Here is an 11,034-nt window from a genome sequence, read left to right on the forward strand (position 1 = left end):
CCTCAGGCTGGAGACAGACACGGAAGATGGGATCAGCACTTCATACAAAAAACAAGTATGTCTGTTTCCCCAAGCCAGAGGAGGTCATGGAGCTAAAAAACTCCAGAAAAACGAGGGGTCACTGGCTGAATACCAAGGGAGGTAACACTCCCACTCCAGTGCTATTGCACTGGCCATCTCCCTTGTCGAGGGATTGATGGGACCAGAGCTGGGCTGGTCAAAGAAGAGGGGTCACTGGCTGAACAACATCGGGAGTATGCTTGAGGTACAGGATCAGGAACAGCTGCTGGGTGTGGCCGCTATGTGGCTTCACCACTAGCGAGATAAATTTCAGTCTCGACTGACAGACCAGCTTACTACCTGTTCTTTTAAAAGAACCTCTCCAAGACAGGTAGTCATGAGGTGTTGGATTCATCACGCCTCCCCTAAATTACATTACTCAAAGTGCCCACCATTATTGGGGGATACATTGAGCATCGCTCTCAAAAAAAAACCCAATATTTAAAAATGAATTTGATATGCCTGATGTCGGCTATCATTCACATGCTCTTCCAGAGGTCAGGGTAGTATGGCAAAACACCTGACCCTACTGTTCGCAGTGCCCCGCAACTTCTCAGGAAGTTATAAAACCTGCCTTCAACCAAAATTCACAAGACTGTGAGAACGCCGACACAACAACTTAGCCAGACAGAAGGATCCGTGATCAAGCCAAGTTTTTAAAAAGGTACACAAAAAATCTGGAGAAACTCAGCGGGTGCAGCAGCATCTATGGAGCGAAGGATATAGGCAACGTTTCGGGCCAAAAACCCTTCTTCAAACAAAGTTTTTCAAAAAACTGGACGACGTGTCAAAAATATCGGGGTAAGGCGGCAGTGTCTGGAATGAGCACCACACGTAAACCAGTCAGCAGTACCTCTAATGCATCCACCAGCTGGGTATACCTTATGGTACTGGTGAAAGCTCGGGGCCTGCATGCCAATCCTGTAAGCCTTTCAGGCCAGGGCCCAGAGCAGGCCCCAGGGAAAACGCGCCACCCCCACCACGTCATACGACGTGTAAGACTCGTTGGACCAGGAGGAAACAGAAGAATACCCATAACCATGGAGGTAGGTGGGTCTGGTTCCTGCCAGCATATAGAGAACAAGGGTGCTCTACTGCCAGCAATATAGAAAGAACAAGGGGTAATGTCTCTACTAACAGGGGGCGAATACACTTGATTAAAGAAGCATAGGGTAATGTCACAAGTAACTAGTATATACTCAACAACATTAGTGGATACAAAATTCAGTTATATCAGAGATATTATCGCCAGTTCAACATTGGCCCAAAAATGATGGTGGAAGTCGCATCATCATTGACTTAACATCACTAAATAAGTTTGTTGAGTATATACATTTCAAGATGGAGACGTTTGTTACTGTCAGACAACTGATCTCCAAAGGATAATTTATAGCAAGCATTGATATTAAAGATGCTTACTATCTAATACCCATACACAAGGATCATTGCAGATACCTAAAATTTAGCTGGTTGGGGCAGCTGTGGTAGTATAGAGATTGCCCAATGGTCTAACTCCAGCCCCTAGACAATTCACCAAAATATTAAAAGTAGCCATGGGAATACTAAGGAAACAAAAGCATATTGTCATAGCATATCTGGATGATATTCTCATAGTAGGGAAACAAAGGAATTGGCTGTGGCAGCAGTATTAGCTACAAAACAGCTCCTTGAAACACTGGGGTTCGTCCTACTCCAGATAAATCTAGGTTGAAGCCATGTACTACCATGGACAAATCGGACCTTTGCACTATCAAAATCTACAAAGAACAAAGGTACATGCACTAAAACGATATTCGGGTCACTATGATCGAATCATGAAATTACCCACTGGAGCTATATCAGAGCTACAGTGGGGGGGGGGGGGGGGGGGGGGGGTTATTAATCAGAGTTTCAGCCCTATCATCACCGCTAACCCTCCTTTGGTTATTTACCTGATGCCAGTGCTGAAGCCTGGGGGGGGCAACTAACTCCATATCCAGCACAGGTGCCAGATGGACTAACCAGAGTCATCATTACCACACACACTGGGCATCAATTTAGAAATGTTGAGTATTATGATTTTAAAAGCATATGCATCTAAAATGCAGCACTTGCATGTGCGGTTACGGATTGATAATACTACGGTGGTGGCTTATATTAACCATATGGGGAGCATAAAATCATTATCGTGCGACAAATTGGTCAATCAGATCTGGCAATGGTGTGTCGAAAGACATATTTTACTATCGGCTGCCTATCTACTAGGTAAGCTAAATACAGTGGCAGACACCAGGTCACGGAAAAATTTAATGATAACATCGAATGGATGTTAAACCCAAAATATTTGCTAAAGTTATTAAGCAATATGGAACGCCAGATATCGATTTGTTTGCAACAAGACGGAATCACCAGTTACCTATGTATGTGACTTGGGAACCAGACCAGAGGCAGCAGCGGTAGATGCCTACACGCTGGATTGGGGGGGAATTTCTGGGTTTTTGCTTTCCCTCCCTTCTGCCTCATCAGTCGGGTACTTCGCAATACAGATGGACTCTGCTTCTGGGATATTGATGGTGCCCGACTGGCCTACACAGCCATGGTTCCCAGTTCATCACGACATGGTGGTCGAGTCACCTATGGATTTCCCTAGTGGACCACGGTTGTTGACTCACCCAGTATCAGGCATAAGCCACCCATGCCATGAAAACATCAAACTCCTGGGTTGTAGGTTTTGAATAGACCTTACCAGGGACTGGGATTATCCGAATGAACTATCACCACCATGTCGGCATCCCTGCGAACATCCACCAGGAGGCAGTATTTAACCTGTATCAAAAATGGGAGAAGTACTGCCAGGAAACAGGGACAACATATGCAACTGCCACAACCACCGACGTGCTGGAGTTCCTGGCCCATCTACACCATGACGAAGGGATCAGTTACAGTGCGATCAATACAGCACGAAGCGGCCTGTCTGCTTACCTAAAACCAGCAGGACAGCAGGCCATGGGATCCCATCCTCTGGTGGTAAAACTCATGAAGGGCAATTTTAATATTAAGCCCCTAAACCCAGGTATACCCATATTTGGGATATCAGTGTGGTATTGACATACCTCAGGGAATGGCCACGAGCTAGATCCCTCAGCCTCGAGATATCTACATTAAAGACGCTCATGTTAATGGCACTCGCAGCCGCTCAGAGGATCCAGTTGCTGCACAAATTAAGACTGGACAACATGGAGGTCGCCCCAGACCAGATTACGTTCATCATTCTAGGTCTGGTGAAACAAAGCAGGCCAGGAACGCCCAATTCACTGGTGGTATTCCGGGCTTACCCACCAGAGCCAAGGTTGTGTGTGGTGACCCATCTACAACAATATATAGACACAACCCACAATCTCAGAGGGAGAGAAAAACCCTATGGGTCAGCCACAAGAAACCTCATGGCGGGGTAACGAGCCAAACCACTTCACGGTGGCTCAAACAGGTACTGAAAGCTGCCGGAATAGACATTAATACATTTAAATCCCATTCCACTAGGGCAGCATCGACATCAGCGGCTGAACGAATGGACGTCCCGGTTGACCACATTCTCAATACGGCAGGATGGTCGAGGGAAACGACGTTCAGAATGTTTTTTATAATAAACCGTTGATAAAGCCTGACTTATTTGCAGACAGAATATTACAAACTGCAAATATTTAATTTAAGTTCAGGGGAGCTATTTATTTTTGTTATTGTTAATAAATACCTTTCTGTTTCTTGAAAAAGCAGATCCATTGGTTGATTACGATAACACTTCCTCGCTCAAGAACTTCGGCAGTGAGTGAAATAAAACTGTTACACGGTTTGAAATCACAGAATTTTGAAGTCTTCACGTAGTCACTCACGTGACTCCGAAGTAAAATAGTAAGATTAAACGAGAACTTACCAGTTCGAAGTTTGATCTGTATTTTATGAGGAGTTACGATGAGGGATTACGTGCCCTCCGCTCCCACCCTCATTATATAGATCAAACTAGTAAACTGATGTCTCCTTAATCTTTACTATGTTTACTTCATATAACTGTGTCTATCTGTGATTCCACACCGCTGCTTGGAAGCATGCCGCACCTGCGCACTGAGCAGGTTCTTCACGTAATCCCTCATCGTAACTCCTCATAAAATACAGATCAAACTTCGAACTGGTAAGTTCTCGTTTAATCTTACTATTAAATTGCATCACAATTTGTGCACCTCACCATGCCTCACACTAACATTGTTCAGAGAAGCTTTTCAGTATCTTGTGGTTGAGTTAGAAGCAATTTGTGATAATTTTAACCTAGTATATTGATTGTTAGCTAGCAAATATTGGCAGTCATGAAATATAGAAACATTACCTCAGCAGTTCTCAGCAGCCCTTTGTAGATGGTTTCTAATTTACTATTAATGAGGCTTGTCTTTCTTTAAGAGAGTAATGGGCATATCATTTTCATTTTCACTATTCCTGCTGTACTAAAGGGTCTGTTTAAGGCCAATGGAATCTCACTTTTCCTGTTCTCTCTTTCTTCTAGTGGCGCTGCTGGTCTTTCGATTACACAATTGAAAATAAGCTTGTTACATGAGGAATGATGGACTTGAATCTGCACGCTTATGCCCCAATGTATTCTGTAGCTTGCTGCTTATTACAAGGGCCATTTCCAGCAATTCGTAAAACTTACTGGTGGGATTTGATTCCTGCAACGATTAAGGTGAATAAAACTAGAATACTTCGATTTAATGTGAGGGGAAGTGATTTAGATGGGAACCTTTTAAACAGTTGGGTGAGTTCTTAGAATACAGTGTTGACGAGATTGGGAGCAGCAGACAACATTTAAGAGGGGGCTAGACAAGTGCTTGAATTGCCCAGGCTTTGAAGGCAAGGGGCCAGTGCTGGGAGATGGGATTAATATGGATGGGCGCCCACTGACCAACACGGATGTGGTGGGCTGAATTGGATGTTGCCATTCCGTGGGACTCTGACAGATCAAGTCAAGAGTGTTTTATTGTCATGTGTCCCAGATAGGACAATGAATATCTTACTTGCTGCAGTACCACAGAATATGTAATTATAATAAATAATATAACAAAAACTCAGAAAAAAAAGACCAATAACGGTGCTATAATAGAAACATAGAAACATAGAAATTAGGTGCAGGAGTAGGCCATTCGGCCCTTCGAGCCTGCACCGCCATTCAATATGATCATGGCTGATCATCCAACTCAGTATCCCGTACCTGCCTTCTCTCCATACCCTCTGATCCCCTTAGCCACAAGGGCCACATCTAACTCCCTCTTAAATATAGCCAATGAACTGGCCTCGACTACCCTCTGCGGCAGAGAGTTCCAGAGACTCACCACTCTCTGTGTGAAAAAAGTTCTTCTCATCTCGGTTTTAAAGGATTTCCCCCTTATCCTTAAGCTGTGACCCGTTGTCCTGGACTTCCCCAACATCGGGACCAATCTTCCTGCATCTAGCCTGTCCAACCCGTTAAGAATTTTGTAAGTTTCTATAAGATCCCCTCTCAATCTCCTACATTCTAGAGAGTATAAACCAAGTCTATCCAGTCTTTCTTCATAAGACAGTCCTGACATCCCAGGAATCAGTCTGGTGAACCTTCTCTGCACTCCCTCTATGGCAATAATGTCCTTCCTCAGATTTTGAGACCAAAACTGTACGCAATACTCCAGGTGTGGTATCACCAAGACCCTGTACAACTGCAGTAGCAACTCCCCACTCCTATACTCAAATCCTTTTGCTATGAAAGCTAACATACCATTCGCTTTCTTCACTGCCTGCTGCACCTGCATGCCTACTTTCAATGACTGGTGTACCATGACACCCAGGTCTCGCTGCATCTCCCCTTTTCCTAGTCGGCCACCATTTAGATAATAATAATAGTCTATTGTAGTTCATAGCTTATGAGGTTGTAGTGCTTAATAGTCTGATGGATGTAGGGAAGAAGCTGTTCCTGAACCTGGACGTTACAGTTTTCAGGTTCCTGTACCTTCTTCCCGATGGCAGTGGTGAGATGAGTGTGTGGCCAGGGTGGTGTGGGTCCTTGGTGATTTTTGCAGCCTTTTTGAGGCTACAATAGATCCCTTTGATAGTGAAGAATTCAGAGCCGGTGATGGCCTGGGCAGGTTTACTACTTTTTGCAGTCTTTTCCGTACCTGGATGTTCACGTTGCCAAACCAGACCACGATGCAACCGGTCAGTATGCTCTCTACTGTACACATGTAGAAGTTCAAGAGAATCCTCTTTGACATACCGAATCTCTGTAATCTTTTCAGCAAGTAGAGGCGTTGATGTGCTTTCTTTATGATTGCATCAGTGTGCTGGGTCCAGGAATGATCGTTGGAAATGTGGAATTTGAAGTTTTTGACTCTCTCCACCATTGATATAAACATGATTGTGAGTCCTCATCCTTCCTCTTCCGAAGTCCACAATCAGTTCTTTGGTTTTGCTGAATTGAGAGCCAGGTTGTTGTGCTGGCACCATATGGTCAATCGGTCGATCTCACTTCTATACTCTGACTCGTCACCATCAGTGATACGTCCCACAACAGTGGTGATGTCGGTGAACTTGAACATGGAGTTCGAACAAGTACCTCTTAAGTGTTTTTATTTTCCAAATGGTCCAGTGCAGAGTGGAGAGCCAGTGAGCAGTAGCAGGGTTATTTCGTTATGGGTGGCACAGTGTTGTACCTGTTACAGCTGTTGCCACACAACCCCAGTGATCTGGGTTCAATCCTGACCTCCAATGCTATCAGTGTTGCAGGATTTTGCATCTTCTCCCTGTCACTGTGTGTGTTGCTCCCAAATGTCTGCTTTCCACCTCATTCCAAAAAGGTGTAGATTCATTGGCCATTGTGAATTGCCCACATTGTAGATGGGTGATATAACCTGGAGCAAGTTGATGGGAGCGTAGGGAGAGTAGGTTGTGTTATAAATCGGCCCAGGACCGTTGGTGCAGTGGAGGAGGGTCAGGGCGGTGAGTATATAAATCGGGCGCGGGGCTTGTTTTCACAGAGGCCCGGGAACCGTTGGTGAGCAGTGGAGGAGGGTCAGGGCTTTTACCAAAATCCGTAACGTTCCACACTCCATAGTGAGGATTCTGGTGGAAGCTGCTGATTGGTGGAAGCAGACTAGAGGAAGCAGCTGATTGGGTGCAACATCAGGTTAGCATTTGTGCTTTCTGGTTAAAGGGGCAGTGCTTTAGTTAAGGTACAGTGGGTTAAAGGGGCAGTGCTTTAGTTAAGGTACAGTGGGTTAAAGGTGCAGTTCTTTAGTAAAGGTACAGTGAGCCAAGGGTACAGTGGGCTAAAGGTACAGTGCTTTTTGTTTATATAATAAAGGTGCAGTTTAAAGGTCACGAGGGAGCAGCTGTTGTGAGTCAGATACCTGCTGATTTCTCCCAGCAGTTTCTATTGTGTTATACTGGTATCAGATCCAGGGTAAGGCGGGAGAATGACAGTCAGAGCAGTGTACTGTTCTGGATGTCAGATGTGGGAGGTCATGGTGTCGGATGGCCCTCCAGACATCCACATCTGCTCCAGGTGCAGCGAGATGGGGCTCCTAAGGGACCGTATTAGGATCCTGGAGCAGCAGCTCGATGACCTCGCTCTGATCAGGGAGAGTGAGGAGGTCGTAGAGGGGAGTTATAGAGAGGTGGTCACTCCAAAACCACGGGAGAGAGACATGTGGGTCACGTTAAGGAAGGGCAAGGGGCAGAGGCAGGAACGAGTGAGTACTCCAATGTCGGTACACCTCGCAAATAAGTACTCCTGTTTGAGTACGGATGGGGGTGACAGCCTACCCGGGGGTAGTGACAGCGGACGGGCCTCCAGCACAGAGACCGGCCCTGTTGCTCCAAAAGCTAGGGAAAAAAAGAGGGCCATAGTAATTGGGGACTCTATTGTTAGGGGGTCGGATAGGCGATTCTGTGGACGCAGTCGGGAGACCAGGATGGTGGTCTGCCTCCCTGGTGCCAAGGTCTCGGACGTGTCTCAACGCATCCAAGATATCCTTAAATCAGAGGGAGAGGAGCCTGAGGTCGTGGTACATATAGGTACCAATGACATAGGAAAAAAAATGGAAGAGGTCCTGAAGGGAGGATTTAGGGAGTTGGGAGGAGAGTTAAGAAAAAGGTAACCATATCAGGATTACTGCCTGTGCCACGCGACAGTGAGAGTAGGAATGGAGCGAGGTGGAGGATAAATGCGTGGCTGAAAGACTGGTGCAGAGGGCAGGGATTCAAGTTCCTGGATCATTGGGACTTCTTTTGGGGAAGGTGGGACCTGTACAGAAAGGATGGGTTGCACTTGAACCTGAGGGGGACCAATATCCTAGCGGGGAAATTTGCAAAGGCAACTGGGGAGACTTTAAACTAGAATGGTTGGGGCGAGGGACTCAAATAGCGAAAGCTAGTAGACAGAATGGGAGGCAGGAAGCAGAAATGGGAAGCACTCGGACACAAGAGGAGAAAGTAAAAAAAGGAAATAAACAGAGAATAAGAGACGGGGGTTTTCTTAAATGTGCATATTTTAAGCTAGGAGCATTGTAAGAAAGGTTGATGAGCTTAGAGTCTGGATAGACACCTGGAAGTATGATGTTGTGGCGATCAGTGAAACGTGGTTGCAGGAGGGCTGTGATTGGAAACTAAATATTCCAGGATTTCGTTGCTTCAGGTGTGATAGAATTGGAGGGGCAAGAGGTGGAGGTGTTGCATTGCTAGTCAGGGAAGATATTACAGCAGTGCTTTGGCAGGATAGATTGGAGGGCTCATCTAGGGAGGCTATTTGGGTGGAATTGAGAAGTGGGAAAGGTGTAGCAACTCTTATAGGGGTGTATTATAGACCGCCAAACGGGGAACGAGAATTGGAAGAGCAAATATGTAAGGAGATAGCAGATATTAGTAGTAAACACAAGGTAGTGATTGTGGGAGATTTCAACTTTCCACACATAGACTGGGAAACACATTCTGTAAATGGGCTGGATGGGTTGGAGTTTGTAAAATGTGTGCAGGATAGTTTTTTTGCAGCAATACATAGAGGTACCTACTAGAGGAGGGGCAGTGCTGGACCTCCTGTTAGGAAATGAGATGGGACAGGTGGCGGAGGTATGCGTTGGGGAGCACTTCGGGTCCAGTGATCACAATACCATTAGTTTCAAGATAATTATGGAGAGGGTCAGAACTGGACCTAGGGTTGAGATTTTTGATTGGAGAAAGGCTAACTTTGATGCGATGCGAGATGATTTAAAAGGAGTGAACTGGGACATTTTGTTTTATGGGAAAGATGTAGAAGAGAAATGGAGGACATTTAAAGGGGAAATTTTAAGAGTACAGAATCTTTATGTTCCTGTTCGGTTGAAAGGAAACAGTAAAAATTGGAAAGAGCCCTGGTTTTCAAGGGAAATTGGACATCTTGTTCGGAAAAAGAGGGAGATCTACAATAATTATAGGCAGCATGAAGTAAATGAGGTGCTTGAGGAGTATAAGGAATGTAAACAGAATCTTAAGAAAGAAATTAGAAAAGCTAAAAGAAGATATGAGGTTGCTTTGGCAAGTAAGGTGAAAGTCAATCCAAAGGGTTTCTACAGCTATATTAATAGCAAAAGGATAACGAGGGATAAAATTGGTCCATTGGAGAGACAGAGTGGACAGCTATCTGCAGAGCCAAAAGAGATGGGGGAGATATTGAACAATTTCATTTCTTCGGTATTCACCAAGGAGAAGGATATTGAATTATGTGAGGTAAGGGAAACTAGTAGAGTAGCTATGGATACTATAAGGTTCAAAGTAAAAGAAGTACTGACACTTTTGAAAAATATAAAAGTGGATAAGTCTCCAGGTCCTGACAGGATATTCCCTAGGACATTGAGGGAAGTTAGTGTAGAAATAGCCGGGGCTATGACAGAAATATTTCAAATGTCATTAGAAACGGGAATAGTCCCCGAGGATTTGGCGTACTGCGCATGTTGTTCCATTGTTTAAAAAGGGTTCTAAGAGTAAACCTAGCAATTATAGACCTGTTAGTTTGACTTCAGTGGTGAGTAAATTAATGGAAAAGATACTTAGAGACAATATATATAAGCATCTAGATAAACAGGGTCTGATTAGGAACAGTCAACATGGATTTGTGCCTGGAAGGTCATGTTTGACTAATCTTCTTGAATTTTTTGAAGAGGTTACTAGGGAAATTGACGAGGGTAAAGCAGTGGATGTTGTCTATATGGACTTTAGTAAGGCCTTTGACAAGGTTCCTCATGGAAGGTTGGTTAAGAAGGTTCAACTGTTGGGTATAAATGCAGGAATAGCAAGATGGATTCAACAGGGGCTGAATGGGAGAAGCCAGAGGGTAATGGTGGATGGCTGTTTATCGGGTTGGAGGCAGGTGACTAGTGGGGTGCCTCAGGGATCTGTGTTGGGTCCTTTGTTGTTTGTCATGTACATCAATGATCTGGATGAAGGTGTGGTAAATTGGATTAGTAAGTATGCAGATGATACCAAGATAGGGGGTGTTGTGGATAATGAAGAGGATTTCCAAAGTCTACAGAGTGATTTAGGCCATTTGGAAAAATGGGCTGAAAGATGGCAGATGGAGTTTAATGCTGATAAATGTGAGGTGCTACACCTTGGCAGGACAAATCAAAATAGGACGTACATGGTAAATGGTAGGGAATTGAAGAATACAGTTGAACAGAGGGATCTGGGTATAACCGTGCATAGTTCCTTGAAGGTGGAATCTCATATAGATAGGGTGGTAAAGAAAGCTTTTGGTATGCTAGCCTTTATAAATCAGAGCATTGAGTATAGAAGCTGGGATGTAATGTTAAAATTGTACAAGGCATTGGTGAGACCAAATCTGGAGTATGGGGTACAATTTTGGTCGCCAAATTATAGGAAGGATGTCAACAAAATAGAGAGAGTACAGAGGAGATTTACTAGAATGTTGCCTGGGTTTCAACAACTAAG

The 11,034-nt window shown here is 44.6% G+C and overlaps 1 protein-coding gene across 1 annotated transcript; it reads left to right on the forward strand.

Moving 5' to 3' along the window:
* Positions 1-6,991: 6,991 nt before the first annotated feature.
* LOC129715011 (uncharacterized) lies at positions 6,992-9,153 on the forward strand. The gene is made up of 2 exons (XM_055664828.1): positions 6,992-7,283; positions 7,319-9,153. Exon 2 carries the CDS (start codon positions 7,527-7,529, stop codon positions 8,208-8,210), a length of 684 nt encoding a protein of 227 aa, XP_055520803.1. The 5' UTR covers positions 6,992-7,283; positions 7,319-7,526; the 3' UTR covers positions 8,211-9,153.
* The last annotated feature ends 1,881 nt before the right edge of the window (positions 9,154-11,034 follow it).

This window comes from Leucoraja erinacea, chromosome 46 (assembly GCF_028641065.1).
Source record: "Leucoraja erinacea ecotype New England chromosome 46, Leri_hhj_1, whole genome shotgun sequence".
In the NCBI taxonomy this organism is placed as follows: domain Eukaryota; kingdom Metazoa; phylum Chordata; class Chondrichthyes; order Rajiformes; family Rajidae; genus Leucoraja; species Leucoraja erinaceus.

Coding starts and splice junctions, on each gene's coding strand:
- LOC129715011 (XM_055664828.1), top strand. CDS start 7,527: ATGACAGTCAGAGCAGTGTACTGTTCTGGATGTCAGATGTGGGAGGTC.